The following is an 18383-nucleotide window of genomic DNA, read 5'->3' as shown; positions in this document are numbered from 1 at the left end:
CGTATGCCTTCTTAACCACACAGTCAACCTGCACAGCAGCTTTGAGTGTCTTATGGACTCGGACCCCAAGATCCCTCTGATCCTCCACACTGCCAAGAGTGGTACAATTAATACTATATTCTGTCATCATATTTGACCTACCAAAATGAACCACCTCACACTTAACTGGGTTGAATTCCATCTGCCACTTCTCAGCCCAGTTTTGCATCCTATTGATGTCCCGCTGTAACCTCTGACAGCCCTCCACACTATCTACAACACCCCCAAACTTTGTGTCATCAGCAAATTTACTAACCCATCCCTCCATTTCCTCATCCAGGTCATTTATAAAAATCACAAAGATAAGCGGTTCCAGAGCAGATCCCTGAGGCACTCCACTGGTTACTGACCTCCATGCAGAGTATGACCCATCTACAACTATACTTTGCCTTCTGGCAAGCCAGTTCTGGATCCACAAGACAATGTCCCCTTGGATCCCATGCCTCCTTACTTTTCAATAAGCCTTGCATGGAGTACCTTATCAAATGCCTTGCTGATATCCATATGCACTACAGTTACTGCTCTTCCTTCATCAATGTGTTTAGTCACATCCTCAAAAAATTCAATCAGGCTCATAAGGCATGACCTGCCTTTGACAAAGCCATGCTGACTATTCCTAATCATATTATGCCTCTCCAAATGTTTATAAATCCTGCCTCTCAGGATCTTTTCCATCAACCTACCAACCACTGAAGTAAGACTCACTGGTCTGTAATTTCCTGGGTTATCTCTACTCCCTTTATTGAATAAGGGAAGAACATCCACAACCCTACAATCCTCTGGAACCTTTCCCGTCCTCATTGATAATGCAAAGATCATCGCCGGAGCCTCAGCAATCTCCTCCCTTGCCTCCCACAGTAGCCTGGGGTACATCTTGTTTGGTAGCGGTGACTTATCCAACTTGATGCATTCCAAAAGCTCCAGCACGTCCTCTTTCTTAATGTCTATATGTTCAAGCTTTTCAGTCCCATGTAAGTCATCAGTACAATCGCTAAGATCCTTTTCTGGAGTGAATATTGAAGCAAAGTACTCATTAATTCCTTTTGCTATCTCCTCTGGTTCCATACTGTCAGGAACGGGGCCGGATGGACCCAAACGCAGGACGCAGACACTGAAGTACTAGAGGGAAGGACAGGATGGGGATGTCATGGCACTTAAGGGTAGAGCTAGGGTTCAGGTAGATAGAGTGTCAGGCAGACAGGGCGGAGCGGTCTCCCGGAATTCGGGCAAGCAGAGCGGAGCGGGCTCCCGGAGTTGAGGCAGGCAGAGCGGAACGGGCTCCCGGAGTTCGGGCAGGCAGGGCGGAGCGGGCTCCCGGAGTTCGGGCAGGCAGGGTGGAGCGGGCTCCCGGAGTTCGGGCAGGCAGGGTGGAGCGGGCTCCCGGAGTTGAGGCAGGCAGAGCGGAACGGGCTCCCGGAGTTCGGGCAGGCAGGGTGGAGCGGGCGCCCGGAGTTCGGGCAGGCAGGGTGGAGCGGGCTCCCGGAGTTCGGGCAGGCAGGGTGGAGCGGGCTCCCGGAGTTCGGGCAGGCAGGGTGGAGCGGGCTCCCAGAGTTGAGGCAAGCAGAGCGGAACGGGCTCCCGGAGTTCGGGCAGGCAGGGCGGAGCGGGCTCCCGGAGCTCGGGCAGGCAGAGCGGAGCAGGCTCCCAGAATTCAGGCAGGCAGAGCAGAGCGGGCTCCCGGAATTCGGGCAGGCAGGGCGGAGCGGGCTCCCGGGGTTCGGGCAGGCAGGGCGGAGCGGGCTCCCGGAGTTCGGGCAGGCAGGGCGGAGCAGGCTCCCGGAGTTCGGGCAGGCAGCGGGAGCGGGCTCCCGGAGTTCGGGCAGGCAGGGCGGAGCGGGCTCCCGGAGCTCGGGCAGGCAGGGCGGAGCGGGCTCCCGGAGCTCGGGGAGGCAGGGCGGAGCGGGCTCCCGGAGCTCGGTCAGGCAGGGCGGAGCGGGCTCCCGGGGTTCGGGCAGGCAGGGCGGAGCGGGCTCCCGGGGTTCGGGCAGGCAGGGCGGAGCGGGCTCCCGGGGTTCGGGCAGGCAGGGCGGAGCGGGCTCCCGGAGTTCGGGCAGGCAGAGGGAGCGGCCTCCCGGAATTCGGGCAGGCAGAGGGAGCGGGCTCCGGGAAATCGGGCAGCCAGAGGGAGCGGGCTCCCGGGGTTCGGGCAGCCAGAGGGAGTGGGCTCCCGGGGTTCGGGCAGGCAGAGGGAGCGGCCTCCTGGAGTTCGGGCAGGCAGAGGGAGCGGGCTCCTGGAATTCGGGCAGGCAGAGGTCCAGGCAGGCAGAGCGGAGCAGGGTCCCGGGGTTCGGGCAAGCAGGGCGGAGCAGGGTCCCGGGGTTCGGGCAAGCAGAGCGGAGCGGGCTCCCGGGGTTCGGGCAAGCAAGGCGGAGCGGGCTCCCGGGGTTCGGGCAGGCAGAGGGAGCGGGCTCCCGGAATTCGGGCAGGCAGAGGGAGCGGGCTCCCGGAGTTCGGGCAGGCAGAGGGAGCGGGCTCCTGGAATTCGGGCAGGCAGAGCGGAGCGGGCTCCCAGAGTTCAGGCAGGCAGAGCGGAGCGGGCTCCCAGAGTTCAGGCAAGCAGAGCGCAGCGGGCTCCCGGAGTTCAGGCAGGCAGAGCGGAGCGGGCTCCCGGAGTTCAGGCAAGCAGGGCGCAGCGGGCTCCCGGGGTTCAGGCAGGCAGAGGGACCGGGCTCCCGGAATTCAGCCAGGCAGAGGGAGCGGGCTCCCGGAAATCGGGCAGGCAGAGGGAGCGGGCTCCCGGGGTTCAGGCAGGCAGAGGGACCGGGCTCCCGGAATTCAGCCAGGCAGAGGGAGCGGGCTCCTGGAATTCGGGCAGGCAGAGGGAGCGGGCTCCTGGAATTCGGGCAGGCAGAGGTCCAGGCAGGCAGAGCGGAGCAGGGTCCCGGAGTTCGGGCAGGCAGAGCGGAGCGGGCTCCCGGAGTTCAGGCAGGCAGGGCGGAGCGGCTCCCGGAGTTCGGGCAGGCAGGGCGGAGCGGGCTCCCGGAGTTCGGGCAGGCAGGGCAGAGCGGCTCCCGGAGTTCAGGCAGGCAGGGCGGAGCGGGCTCCCAGAGTTCGAGTTCAGGTAGACAGGCTCCCGGGGTTCAGGCAGGCAGGCAGACAGGTCTAGGTGGCTAGATAAACTGGCAGAGAGCCCTCCCTGGGCGTGCCGCATATATCCCAGGTAGGGCCACCTCCCAGGAGCAAACACCGGAGGCCTGGTCAAGACGTGGACCCCTAGGCGGGTGTGGGGCACAATCCCAGGGTTCAGTCGGAAGAGGAGGACGGGGCAGAACCCCCGCCGGGCATCGTCAGACCGGCCGGGCCTGCCCGATGGAGGCAAGGGATAGGAACGGGCAGAATCACCACTGGGCAGCGGCAGGTCGGCCGGACCCGCCCGACGGAGGCAAGGGGTAGGAACGGGCATAGGTCTAGGGTGACCAACACAACAGCCATGATAGCAGGAAAATCAGGAAAGGCCGGCAGACAGCGCGACCGCGTGAACAAAACAAACGAGCGGAGAAGAGGGACCAGTGCATGGGAAGAAAGGTGGGGGAGAGGACCAACCTGGCAGTACTGGGACGGGGCAGAGAAGCACGATGAGGAGTAGATCTGAGCCCGGGCAGGATAACAGAATGCAGAGAAGAGTTCGGAGCTGGCGGAGAAACAGGAAACAGAGCAAAACGACCACCCGCCTGGTCCCAGTCCCAAGGCCCCTTATAAACACCTGCAGCTCAATGAGTTACAGGTGTGCCTTCTTGAGCCAGGAGGGTCCTCACTAGTTCACGGGTGACGGGAGGGGCAACTGCAGGACCCGGAGTCCGGAGCCCTTGGACCGGATCGAGACCCGGAACGCGGATTCCGGACTGGACAGGACCCTGACACATACACGCTTTTCCACTATTTCACTTGATTGGACCGATTCTCTCACGTCTTTTCCTCTGGCTCTTCACATACTTGTAGAATGAGTAATTCTGTAAATTTCCCCAATTTTCTTTGTGTTCAAAGGTGTTCTTATGTATATTTTTAAATAAATTGACCATCCACATGTGCTTTCACTTCTAATTTGTTCTTGTGAGATATTACCAGTATTTCAAAGTTTCGACATACATTTATTGTCGAGGTCTCCCACAGGCAGACTTGAAACAAAGAAACATGGATCCCATTACAAGAAAATATCAAACACCTGATGCATGAAAAAAAACAAATTGCACAAATAGCAAATGAGACACAGAATATTAAACATCAAACTGCAGAGTCCCTGAAAATGTTCAAGTTCAGCCACTGAGTCTGTTCAGTTTAGTGCTATATTGATGACTGCAGGCCACAGCTGCAGAACCAGTTACGTGCTGAAGCATCTTGGTCAAATAGTGAAAATAGTTTTTTAAATGTAAGCAGAAGCATGTGGAGCATGAATCAGAGTCCTCCAACAATTCAACATAATGAACTCTTTTAAATGAATTGTGTGACTATCTCTGTATCACTCATTACATCTTGATAACTAGAAAATAATTCATCTAAGACTATTTTGTGTTTCTTATTAGCCAACCAATATGTGACTTACTACACCATAATTCTTTATTTTCTGCGCCTTTTCAAATGTGTTCAGGAAAATGCTGTACATTTACCAATTCCTTTCTATCCACAGCACATTACTTTTCCAATAAATAGGTTTAACTTGATTTCCTTTTCACAAAACCATGTTGACTTTACCTCATTATCATCAGTTTTTCTAAGTACCCTGCTATAGTGCCTTTAATAATACCATCTAACATTTTCTTTAAGGTAGATGTTCAGCTAACCAGCCTGTAGTTTCCTGCTTTGTTTACTGACCTCTTTGAATAAAAATTAATTATTTTTCAATCTGAAAGAAATGTTATGTTTTGTAACTCAAAAACAAAATTAATTGAAGGAAAAACATGGGAGCCCATAATAATGTGTTCACTTCGTTTCTTACTTGAGTGAGTTGTGCCTGTAAAATGTGGTGGCATAATGATGTATACCCTTCACATAGTTTTATGTATACAGGTGTCCCCCGCTTTATGAATGTTTGGTTACACCATTTTGCTTTTACAAAAAACCTACATTAGTAACCGGTTTTCATATTACAAAGAGGATTTTTGCTTTTAGGAAAATTTTTCCCATATAAATTAATGTTTCTTCACTTTACACCATTTTGGCTTAAGAAAGGCTTCATAGGAATGCTCTGCCTTTGTAAGGGGGGGAACACCTGTACTCCTTAATGAATTATGTAAACAACAAAGAATGCTTAATCAAACAGTAAATTTACAATATTACTCAAATATTACAAAAAAAATAAATACACTACAGGAAACTCCCCAAAATCTAAGGAATGGTGGAAAATTAAAAACAACACATCAATAATTTCACTAACCACTTCTTTTAAGAACCAAAGTTGAAGTCCATCAGGACCCGGAGACTTGTCAGTCTGTAGATCAGACAGTCTGCTCAGCAACACTACCCTAATAATTGAAATTTTCCTGAGTTTATCCGTCTTTCAATTTCTGTTTTACAGTAATTTCTGCAATGCTACCTGCACCCTCAGTAGCCAATTCCAGTCTTATGATTCTGGTCTTCTGCAACTTCCCAGCAATCTTACTTTTCACTACATCATTTTTAACAGGCCAGTAAAAGATCCACTCTGTCAATTTTTTTTCTGTAAACTCCTTGTCAATTACTTGTAAAAATCTTAAAAGCAGAGCTCTGATTATGTGTTATCATTTTTCTCTAACATGCCGGGATTTATGTTTTCATTTGGTTATATGGGAAGCAATTTAAGTTTATCTTTTATAAAGGCGTTAAAAGTGCTATCAAAATGGAAGCTATAAAAAACATTTTAGTTGAACTAGAACTCTATATTGAATGTGTTAAAGGGATCTTCTTAATCTCATCCAGATAGCTCGGGGTTTGTTCTTCCACTACCACCGCCTTACTTCCCCAACCCACTGGTAAATGATGTCGATCATCCTGCATCTAGTGAAGACCCTCCTTCTTATTTCAGTGTCATCTCCTGCAGGTAAAAAAAATAACTTACTCTTTAAATTTCTATCAAAGCATACTTGCAGTACCCTACCAGATAATTTGGAAATTAACCTATTATCAGTTACTGAATAGTAAATATTTCTCCTGAAAAATCTCACAGGAGAGAAATATTCATTTTGTGCTGTATAAACCTGATTTGTTCATCCTTCTTGCATTCTTAGGCTTGCTCTGAGCAAGTCAGACATACTTTTTAGTAAGACAAAATCTGTTGGGCATAAAGCTTGGGCAAACCAGAGGGTGATGGTAATCATAGCCTTCATAAAAACTAAGTTTTAAAACTTTCACAATTAATTATTCTTTCTCTAAAGAAAATTCTATAATGCTGAAAACAACTAAATAAAACAGAAAATATTGGAAATAATCAATAGGTCATACCTCATCTGTAGAGAGAGATTCAGATGCTGGCTCTCATCTGTTAACTTTTTCCTCTCTTGGAGATCAGTATGATCTGATCATTTCCAATATTTTCTAATTTCTCCAATATTATCAGCATTAGCAATATTTTGCTGTTTGCTTATTCCTTTAAACCTTCTGTGCTCGAAGAAAACACTGCCAATTCCAGTTACTAATCAGTAAACCCTTTGCAAGATCATGCCAGCTGAAAATGTTCCGGCTGTAATACCATTCTGACATCTGTTCCAATTGTCACCAAATTTGGAAATAATTTCCTTTGTATGCAGGTCAGAGCATTAGATTAAACAGAAATAGAGTAGTCCTACTGCGAATCCAAGTAGAAACCAAAATATAGTTTATTGCAATTAAATCTGCTGTTTTATTCTTTAGATTCAATTTTGCTAATAAATATTTCTCACATGTTTTATGAAAGAGCAATCAGACAGCATGAACCTTCTGCATTAATTGTAAGTTGAATTGGTTTATTATTGTCATATGTATAAAGATACAGTGAAAAGCTTGTCTTGCAAACTAGATACTCAGGAGTAACTTGGGTGTACTGCACAACACAGTATATTCTGGACTTAACACTTGGCTGTGCTGTACGATGCAGTATACTCTGAAGTTTACGCTTGGGTACACCGTATGACACAGTATACACTGGAGTTTACACTTGGCTATACCACACGACACAGTATACGTACTGAGGAGTAACTTGGGTATACTGCACGACACAGTATACGTACTGAGGAGTAACTTGGGTATACTGCACGACACAGTATACTCTGGTGTAGGTATTTGAGTATACCACACGATACAGTATACTCTGGAGTAGGTACTTGGCTATACCACACGACACAGTATACTGTGGAGTAACTTGGGTATACTGCATGACACAGTATACTCTGGTGTAGGTATTTGAGTATATCACATGACACAGTATACGTACTCAGGAGTAACTTGGGTATACTGCACGACACAGTATATTCTGGAGTAGATACTTGGGTATACCGCACAACCCAGTAGACTCTGGAGTGTATACTTGGGTACTCAGCTGGGCTGGCTGTGGTGTAGTGGACTTTGAGATCGATGGTCCTGAGGTTGAATTGGCAGCAGTAGTTCCTGCACAGAAGAAAGCCCTGGCAATCTATTCCCATATCTTGCCACCAAAACCCTAAGGACAACTATATCATGCATAGGCTCTCCATGAGTCAATGACAACTCAGTGGCCCTCAACAACAACAGTTATATACTGTATATAAGATACTGTATACTTAGGACTCCAAAAAAAAATTCAGGAGTTTGGGAGTGTGGCACTTTTTCTCAGCTTCATCCAAGGTTCAAATTATGTTTATTATCATCTGTGTAAGTACAACAGAATCACCAGCGTATGTGATGAAATATGCTTTGTGGCATCAGGACAGTGCAATACATAAAATTACTGTAAGTTACATTTATGCACATCTGTGATCTAAAACTTACTTGCAGCAGCATCACAAACACATGAATCAGATAAGCAATATTCATAAGAAATTAAACACAATGTGTAAAATTTTTACAAGGAAGAACGCAATTAGAACAAAAAGACAAGTTAATTGCAGTTCAAAGTGGTCATCGTGTTGCTACATATACTTGTAACCCCTGGGTCGCCTCAGGCATCGCTCAAACTCGTTCTAGTCTAGGGGGAGCAGCCTTCGGCCCCGCCAAACTGGGTAATCAGCTGGTGTGGATGCTGTGTGATGTCCCCGCCTCGCCCAAGAAACAGACAGTACACCTTATGCGATTAAATGAGTACAATTTATAAAGATTACTATAACTAAGCGATTACTAACGATACAGTATATATGAAGAAAAAAAAAGAAAAGGCGCCAAACTTATCAAAGTCCAAACCACTTCGTGCACAACCGTTGGAGCTCAATTACTGAAGTCTTCTGGCCACCATTCGATCCCCTCCGACTTCCTCGACCCGCCTCCTGGGACCCCCACGGTGGTCGACCAGACGCTCCACACTCCTCTGTCTCCGTCTCCTCTCATCACCGAAAACCTTGGGCCGGGGACCGTCGCCCAGCTTCCAGCATCCCGTCCTCTCTCTCTCACTCCATCGCGCCGACTCCCCAAAATCCCCGCCAACAATCAGTTTACAGTCCCAAACAAGTTTCCAGCACTTATCATAACAAAGACGCTAGCATTCCTACTATTAACACAGGCGCCAGCATTCCTACTTTTAACAAAACAAAGACGCCCTTTTGATTACATACACAGTAACAAAAAAAAAGAAACCCCCCGTTACATACTGAGGTAGTGATTTGGGTTTTGCATGCTGATTCAAGAAATGAATGGTTGAGGGGAAGAGGCCATTGGTGCTGAAAGCAATTATAACACTCATTTTGTTGAGTCTGCTGCGGTTAGATGAGTCAGCATGGACTAGATGTTCATTTGTGGTGCTCTATGTAGATGGGTAGATAGAGCTCATCAGCCTGGGAAGGCAGTCCATCTAAGAGAGGGAAAACTCTGATTTCAAACCTCCGCTGCCTTGTGGCCATATCCAGTCATGGGAAAGGCTTCGGGAGTAATCCCTGAGGACAAATCTGGAGCTGGAGTCCCTAAGACAGTCCAATATTGTCTTCATCCTCATTCTAGCAACTCCTGCGACGTCATCAGTGCCAAGCAGTATTGGCCCTTGCCTTTCCCTTGGACAACATTGGTGTTGTGGAGAGGGGAGACTTGCTGCTTGGGCAACTGCCGGTCTTCCATACAACCTTGCCCAGGCCTGCACCCTGGAGAAGACTTTCCAGGCATAGATCCATGGTCTCGCGAGACTAACGGATACCATCCATGTAAAAAAGTACTGATTCATCAGCAGGAGGGCAGCAGTAGATGTTAATGAGCAGCAAGTTTCCATGACCAGCTCAAGGAGAAAACCCATTTGACTTTGGTCCCGCCCATTAACTGGATGTAGATACATCTGTCCATAATAGCATTCCTTGTCGATTCAAAGTCATGCTTTCATGTTGAGGATACCTGAGCATGCCAATTTGCTAAATGGGATAGATCCCATTGTTTCACTCACTACCTGCAAAAAAACGAGTGTATCAGCTATGACAGGATTCCTATCAGGGATCTGACACAGGAATGCTGAATATCCTCACCATGGGTTCAACTCATGCATGAAACACTTCAAATGTTCAGTAAATTTTGTTGTGAGCTGCTTGTATATCTCACATTTAAAAAGAAAATCAAATAGTTTGTAAAACATACAGCCAATTCAATGTTCCCATCCATAATAAGTAGTTTTAACTAAGATTTCTGAGGGGCTTAAAGAAGCTGAGCTTCATTGCACGTCCTGATATCCATAGTGCACACTATCCAAGAATGGTGCTGCACTGTGTATTTTTATGTACCTGATCTAGGACTTTGGAATAAATGTGTGTCTTTAATAAGTTGCTAAGTCATCACCAAGAAGGGATCAATGTAGCTCAACAACTCACCCAGTGAATTATTCATCCGTTAAACTATCAGAGCAAATCAAAGTTCGTTTTTAATGTTTGGATACGGATCATCTGACTTTAAGGACACAGAGGATGGAAAATATCTAAGCTACTTATTTACATAATTGTTAGAGTGAGAGTTAATGCACAAACAAATATGTTAATATACAACAAAAAATGGTTCATTGCCATACAACATAGAATTTCACTTTTATACATTTAATGAACTTCATTTCAGTTGTCAGCTTTGACTCAATTAACTCTCTCATTTCTGATCTTCAGTAATGAAACTATGTGCCAAGTTGACAATGAACAGCTGAAACTCTGCTGCTGCAATACCAGCGGTTTTTATAATGTAGATGCGGACAAAACTATGTTCTTACAATGCTCGCTTTTATTGCTAGGCCACAAGTGATTGAATTTACAAGACTCAGGATTCTGAAGGTCCAGTCGAGGTTATCACTCAAGTACCACGAATCCTGCCCCAACTCTGCCATAGCTGAATCCATTTGTCACCTAGCTGCCAATTCCTTTCTCTTCACAGTCATCATGGTGTGAAGCCATGACACAGAAAAATGGAAGGCCATGTGAGAGAGAAGGGTTGAATTGATCATGGAGCAGGTTAAAGGGCAGCATAACATCATGGGCTGAAGGATTTGCGAAGCATTGCTATATGGAATTAAGGGACAGTTGCAGCTGGTTTCCTTCCATTTTGCCATCATGTAAACCTTGACTCTCAATAATAAGTTAACTGTTTTGGATATTGCTGTGGGGGATGACCTCCCAGGGGAATGCTAGGGAGACCAGGTTACTGGCACTGAGCATGGGTCCATGTTCCAGAAGGGAAAGAGGGGAGCGATAGTGATAGGGGACTTAATAGTCAGAGGAACAGACAGAAAATTCTGTGGACTTGAGCAAGACACCTGGATGGGATATTGTCTCCCTGGTGCCAGCGTCAAAGACATCTCGGATCTTGTCCACAGCATTTTGGAGGTGGAGGGAGAGCAGCCAGATGTCTTGGTACATATTGGTACCAATAACATAGGAAGGAAAAGCAAAGAGTTTCTGAAGAGAGAATTTAGAGAGCTAGGCAGAAAGCTGAGAAATTGGGCCTCCAGGGTAGTAATTTCTGGATTGCTGCCTGTGCCATGTATGAGTGAGGGTAGAAACAGGATGGTATGGCAAATAACTGCGTGGCTGAAAAGATGGTGCTGGGGGGGGGGGGGTTCTTGGATCATTGGGATCTCTTCTGGGGAGGTATTACCTGAACCTGAGGGCAGGTTTGTTAGAGCTGTTGGGGAGGGTTTAAACTAATTTGGCAGGGGGTTGGTAACCAGAATAAAGGGACTCAGGATAGGATGGATGGTAAAAAAGCAAAGTTAGCGTATAGTCAGACTGTCAGGAAGGGCAGACAGATAATAGGACAAAATTGCAGCCAGTAGGGTGAGTATCAGTGCAATAGGGATGCAGAATCAAAAAGTGTAGCAAATACAGTACTCAAAGTGTTATATCTCAGTGCATGCAGTATAAGAAGTAAGGCGGATGATCTTGTTACACTTTCACAGATTGTCGGGTATGATGTTGTGGCCTTCACTAAATTGTAGCTGAAGGATGGTTGTAGTTGGGAGCTAAATGTCCAAGGTTACACGTTGTATCAGAGGGATAGGAAGGGAGACAGCGGGAGGCAGTGGCACGGCTCTGCTGGTAAAGAACGGCATCAGATCATTAGAAGGATGTAACATAGGATTGGAAGATATTGAATCTTAGTGAGTTGAGTTTCGAAACTGCAAGGGTAAAAGGTCCCTGATGGCAGTTATATACTGGCCTCCCAACAGTTGCTGGGATGTGGACCACAGATTACAATGGAAAATAGAAAAGGTGTGTCAAAAGAGCAATGTTATGACAGTCATGGGAGATTTTAACATGCAGGTAGACTGGGAAAATCAGGTTGGTTATGGATCTCAAGAGAGTGACTTTGTTAAGTGCCTACGAGATGGCTTTTTAGAGCAATTTGTCATTCAGCCTACCAGGGAATCAGCTGTTCTGGATTGGGTGATATGTAATGAACCAGGGGTGATTAAGAAGCTTAAGGCAAGGGAACCCTTGGGAGACAGTGATCACAATATGATTGAGTTCAACTTGAAATTTGAAAGGGAGAAAGTAAAGTCTGACATAGCAGTATTTCAGTGGAGTAAAGGAAATTACAGTGGTATGAGAGAGGAGTTGACCAAAGTAAATTGGAAGGAGATGCTGGCAGAGATAACATCAGAGCAGCAATGGCTTGAGTTTCTGGGAAAAATTGAATTGAATTGACTTTATTACTTACATCCTTCATATTCATGAGTAATAAAAACCTTTACATCTCCATCTAAATGTGCAATGTGCAATTTATAGTAATTTTTAATAAATAATATGTATAATAGGACAGTCAATATAACATAGAAATACAATTGTATCAGCATGAATTAATCAGTCTGATGGCCTGGCGGAAGAAGCTGTCCCGGAGCCTGTTGGTCCTGGCCTTTATGCTGCGGTAGTGTTTCCCAGATGATAGCAGCTGGAACAGTTTGCGGTTGGGGTGACTGGGGTCCCCAATGATCCTTTGGGCCTTTTTTACACACCTGTCTTTGTAAATGTCCTGAATAGTGGGAAGTTCACATCTACAGATACACTGGACTGTCCGCACCACTCTCTGCAGAGTCCTGCGATTGAGGGAGGTACAGTTCCCATACCAGGCAGTGATGCAGCCAGTCAAGATGTTCTCAATTGTGCCCCTGTAGAAAGTTCTTGGGATTTGGGGGCCCATACCAAACTTCCTCAACTGTCTGTGGTGAAAGAGGTGCTGTTGTGCTTCTTCCACCACACAGTCGGTATGTACAGACCATGTGAGATCCTTGGTGATGTGCACGCCCAGGAACTTAAAGCTGTTCACCCTCTCAACCCCAGATCCATTGATGTTAATAGGGGTTAGTGCATCTCCATTCCTCCTGTAATCCACAACCAGCTCCTTTGTTTTTGCGACATTGAGGGAGAGGTTGTTTTCTTGACACCACTATGTCAGGCTGATGATTTCTTCTCTGAGGAAGATGCAGGATAGATATATTCCAAAAACAAAGAAATACCCAAATGGCAAAATAGTACAACCATGGATGAGAAGGGAAGTCAAAGCTAATGTAAAAGCAAAAGAGAGGGCATACAACAAAGCAAAAATTAGCAGGAAGACAAGAGGATTGGGAAGTTTTTAAAAACCTACAGAAAGCAACTAAAAGAATCATTAAGAGAGAAAAGATGAAATATAAAAGCAAGCTAGCAAATAATATCAAAGTGGATAGAAAAAGCTTTTTCAAGTTTATAAAAAATAAAAGGGATGTGAGTGGATATAGGACTGCTAGAAAATGAGGCTGGAGAAATAACAGGGGACAAGGAGATGGTAGGTGAACTAAATAAGTATTTTGCATCAGTCTCCACTGTGGAAGACACTAGCAGTGTGCCAGATGTTGAAGGGTGTGAGGGAAGAGAAGTGAGTGCAGTTACTATAACAAGGGAGAAGGTGCTCAAAATGTTGAAAGACCTAAAGGTGCATAAGTCACCCAGACCAGATGAACTGCACCCTAGGGTTCTGAAAGAGGTAGCAGTAGAAATTGTGGAAGCATTAGCAATGATCTTTCAAGAATTATTGGACTCTGGCATGATTCCAGAGGATTAGAAAATTGCAAATATCGCTCCACTTTTTAAGAAAGGAGGGAAGCAGCAGAAATGAAATTATAGACTGGTTAGCCTGACCTCAGTGGTTGGGAAGATGTTGGAGTCAATAGTTAAGGATAAGATTATGGAGTACTTGATGACAGAGGACAAGATAGGACAAAGTCAGAATGGTTTCCTTAAGGAAAATTCTTGCCTGATGAACCTGTTGGAATCCTTTGAGGAGATTACAAGTAGGATCGATAAAGGGGATGCAATAGATGTTGTATATTTGGATTTTCAGAAGGCCTTTGACAAGGTGCGAAACATGCAGCTGCTTACCAAGTTTATTGCCCATGGTATTACAGGAAAGTTACTAGCATGGTTACAGCATTGGCTGATTGGTAGAAGGCAGCGAGTGGGAATAAAAGGATCATTTCCTGGTTGGCTGCCAGTGACTAGCAGTGTTCCACAGGTGTTGGTGCTGGGACTGCTTCTTTTTATGTTGTATATCAATAATTTGGATGATTGAATAGATGGCTTTATTGCTAAGTAAGCAGATAATATCAAGATTGGTGGAGGGGCAGATAATGTAAAGGAAACAGAAAGGCTGCAGAAGACAAATTAGGAGAATGGGCAAGAAAGTGGCAAATGAAATACAATGATGGAAAATGCTTGTTAATGCATTTTGGTGGAAACATAGAAATTTACAGCACCTTACAGGCCCTTCGGCTCACAATGTTGTGCCGACCATGTAACCTACTCTAGCAGTTGCCTAGAATTTCCCTATCACATAGCTCTCTATTTTTCAAAGTTCTATGTACCTATCTAAGAGTCTTAAAAGAACCTATTGTATCCGCCTCTACCACCTTTGTTGGCAGTGCATTCCACGCATCCACCACACTCTGTGTGAAAAAGTTACCCCTGACATCTCCTCTGTACCTGCTTCCAAGCACCTTAAAACTTTGCCCCTCATGTTAGACATTTCAGCCCTGGGAAAAAGCCTCTGGCTATCCACACGATCAATGCCTCTCATCATTTTATACACCTCTATCAGGTCACCTCTCATCCTCTGTTGGTCCCAGGAGAAAACACCAAGTTCACTCAACCTATTCTCACAAGGCATACTTTGCAATCTAGGCAACATCCTTATAAATCTCCTCTGTACTCTCTCTTTAGTATCCACATCCTTCCTGTAATGAGGTGACTAGAACTGAATACTGTACTCTATGTGGGGTCTAACTAAGGCCTTATATTACTGTAACAAATAAATGTGCAGACTATTTTCTAAAGGGGAAGAAAATCCAAAAATCTGAGATGCAAAATGACTTGTGCAGAACACCCTAAAGGTTAACTTGCAGGTGGAGTCAGTGGTGAGGACGGCAAATGCTATGTTGGCATTCATTTCAAGGGGTCTAGAATATAAGATCAGGAATGTAATGCTGAGGCTTTATAAAGTTTCAAAGGTACATTTAATGTCATAGAAATGTATACAATATACACCCTGAAATGCTTTTTCTTTGCAAAGATCAACAAAAACAGAGGAGTGCCCCAAAGAATGAATGACAGTTAAATGTTGGAACCCCAAAGTCCCCCCAGCTCTTCCTCCCATGCATAAGCAGCAGCAAAGCAATGATCCTCCCTCCAACAAAACAAGCATGCCCCCCCCCACTGAGCACTCAAGTGTGCAACAAGGCATCAATAAAGACACAGACTTGCAGTACCCCAAAGACTACTTGTTCATCCGGTAATTCAACATACTACAGGCTCTCTCTCTCTCTCTCTCTCTCTCTCTCTCTCTCCCTAATAAGGGAAAAAGAGATGTCTCCATTTCACACTGAGAGGGGGGGACATATCAACCAACTTGCTGATTTATGATGTTAAAAGTCTGTTGCGTTGCTTTATCCGAGCTCTGTGCCCGAAGAACTCGGGGCTGTAGGCATACAGCCAGCAGCCAGCTCACTGCTTTTGATCTTCCGAGTACTCTCATGACACACCAGTTTCCTGCAGAGGCCTGCCTCCAGAGACCCAAAATCCCAGAACCCTGAAGGCGTGATAGTCTTCTAGGCTGCGTCCTTGATGTATCGAATAGCGACCAGTCGTGAGGCCCTGAGAGCGGGTCCCATTCCCGCAAAGAACCGAAGTCAGTGTGTAACTCCAACTCAGGTCTTCAAAAGAACCTTGAAAAGGAAAAATAGAGATATTAAAGACAGAGGCACTGGGGAGACCTCGCCTTGAGTATTGTGAACAGTTTTGGGCTCCTTATAAGAGAAGTTGTACTGGCATTGGAAAGGTTTCAGAGAAGGTTCACGAGCATGATTCTGGGAATGAAAGGGTTATCATATGAGGAATGTTTGATGGCTCTAGGCCTGTACTTGCTGGAATTTAGAAGGATGAGGGGATTCTCATTGAAGCCTTTCAAATGTTGAAAGGCCTAGACAGAGTAGATGTGGAAAGGATGTTTCCCATGGTGGGAGACTCTTAAACAAGACAGCATACACTCAGGATAGAGTGGCATCCGTTTAAAACATTTAGCCAAAAGGTGATGGACATGTCTTTTAACATCTTTGGACTAATTTTACTGTGCCCATGGTTTGTTTTTTTTTAATCAATTATGGTGTGGTCTGCACTGTTGTAACTATATGTTAACTATATGTAACTATGTGGTTTTGTGTAGGTCTTGTAGCTTTAGTTTTTGGTTTGTTGGGTGGTAGAGTTGGTCTCTTGACTTGGTGTGTCTGGGTAGTCTTGTTTTGTCTGGTGTATTTGGCGCTCCTTTCCGGGGAACATGCTAAGATGATAGCGCGATATAAATACACAGCAGCCTCTCCGGACTCGGGATTACCAAACATTATGTGGATTTTATGGTGTAGTCTGTTTTGTTGTGTGCTTTTGTGATATCATTCTGGAGAATGTTGCCTCATTTTTTAACTGCATTGCATTTGTGGTTTCTAAATGACAATAAACTGAAACTGAACTGAACTGAACGTGTGGGATTTGTTACCACAAGCATCTGTGGTGGCCAGGTCTTTGGGTGTATTTAAGATGGAGATTGATAGATTTTTGATTGACCATGGCATTAAAGGTTACGGGGAGAAGGCCAGGGAGTGGCACTGAGGAGGGGAGAAAAGAATCAGCCATCATTGAATGGTGGAGTAGACTTGGCAGGCCAAATGGCCTAATTTTGTTCTGATGTCTTATGGTCTTATGGTCTACTTTATTTATATTTTTGAATAATATTCAATTTTAAGTATCTTGAGAATTTATCATGTAGAGAAAATTCTCGCTTTCACATGCAGTCTGTTAACTGCTGTGATATTCATGCAATTCGTGATCAATACCATAAGTTCAGTAGCTAGCATTTACGCCTTTGAGTCTGAAAGCTGTGGGTTCCAGGACTTGATCACCTAATTCAGACTGACATTGAATGCACACAGAGACCAGATTTCTTTCATTAGCAAGCTTATTTGCTTTTGGTGGCATTTTGCCATCAGGTCCCATCTTTAAAAGCTTACAATCACATTCACCCACATAGTTATTTAAACTTTTCTATCTTCCTTGGTATGTCAAATATGGTTAATTTTTCTTAGCTCTTTAAACATCACTGATTGCAAATGATTTGGTTTGAAACTTCACCTCACTTTTAGTGAATTGTTACAAACAAACCTGAATATCGGTCCTATTCATTAACGTGTGGGTTTTGGTGTAATTAGATTTTAAGAACTATTTATTTATTTTTACATCTAAGACAATATTGTTATTGAGGTTCAGATTGGTTATTAGTTTAGTTTGTATTATGTTGTTCAGCCAAATGACAATGATTATGACAGTAAATGACCATATGAAAATCTAAGCAAAGCTAACAGCTCCTTGATGTGCTGTAGTCAACAATGCCTGTTACGTGAAGGTCTGTTTAAAATTGGAAGAAAAAGCTTTACTAAAATAGTATTTTTGAAATTAGTTGATAGTCATTTCTATCCACATATATAATAAACCTCAACAAAATAAACCAATTTTATTACAAACCTGGGTGTTGATCAAGGATGAGAGAGAGAGAGAGAGAGGTCAGACTTCGATTGGAGGGATTTATGTGGGATCTTGGGGAATGAACTGGACCATCAAGGATGGGGGTGGAAAACAGCAGATGGTCAGGGTCATAATCAGCTTCTCTGGGGAGGTCAACTAAATTTTTGGATTGGGATACGGTGCTGAGAAAAGAACCATAATGTGGGTTAGATTTTTAAACAAATGTAAGCCCTCCTAAAGATGGTTAATAACATTAGATCTGGAGCTGGATTAGATGCATCCCTGTTATGGTGAAGTTATTATGAAGCTAGCCTTGCATACTGTAAAGGCCTGATCCTGGATCAATGGACAACTCCACCTGAATGCAATTGGATACCATAGTGCATGTCTAGACAGCTCCATGCAAGACATGTTGGGTGCAAGGGGGGGTGTGAACGAAAAAATCTATCACTATGATACATTGGCAAAAGTATTGAAGGTGTTCTTTCTTAGAAATTGAATACAGGTGGCTCCCGAATTTTGAACGCTCGCTTTACGACAACTCGCTGTTAGGAAAGACCTACATTAGTGCCTGTTTTCGCTAACCAAAGAGGTTTTTCGCTTTTACGAAAAAAGTCACCCGCTTTATACGTGTGTTACCCCAAGAAAGACTACAATGACCGTGAAGCCTTGTGTGGGCAGTTGTTTCCACATGCGTGTACGTGCTTACGCATTTGC

General features: G+C 45.0%; 1 protein-coding gene across 4 annotated transcripts in view; it reads left to right on the top strand.

The window, feature by feature from the left end:
• tmem174 (transmembrane protein 174) overlaps positions 1 to 18383 on the top strand; it is a 42137-nt gene that overhangs the window by 15130 nt on the left and 8624 nt on the right. For 3 of the 4 annotated variants that reach the window (XM_073048318.1, XM_073048316.1, XM_073048317.1), the window contains exons 3-4: positions 5552 to 5659; positions 5932 to 6052. In XM_073048318.1, coding sequence (XP_072904419.1) covers positions 5552 to 5659; positions 5932 to 6052 — 229 coding nt within the window. The remainder of the gene's footprint in view (positions 1 to 5551; positions 5660 to 5931; positions 6053 to 18383) is intronic. The other variant, XM_073048320.1, reaches the window with a different exon arrangement.

Source organism: Hemitrygon akajei, chromosome 6 (assembly GCF_048418815.1).
Source record: "Hemitrygon akajei chromosome 6, sHemAka1.3, whole genome shotgun sequence".
NCBI lineage: Eukaryota > Metazoa > Chordata > Chondrichthyes > Myliobatiformes > Dasyatidae > Hemitrygon > Hemitrygon akajei.
This window is presented reverse-complemented; position numbering and strand designations above follow the sequence as displayed.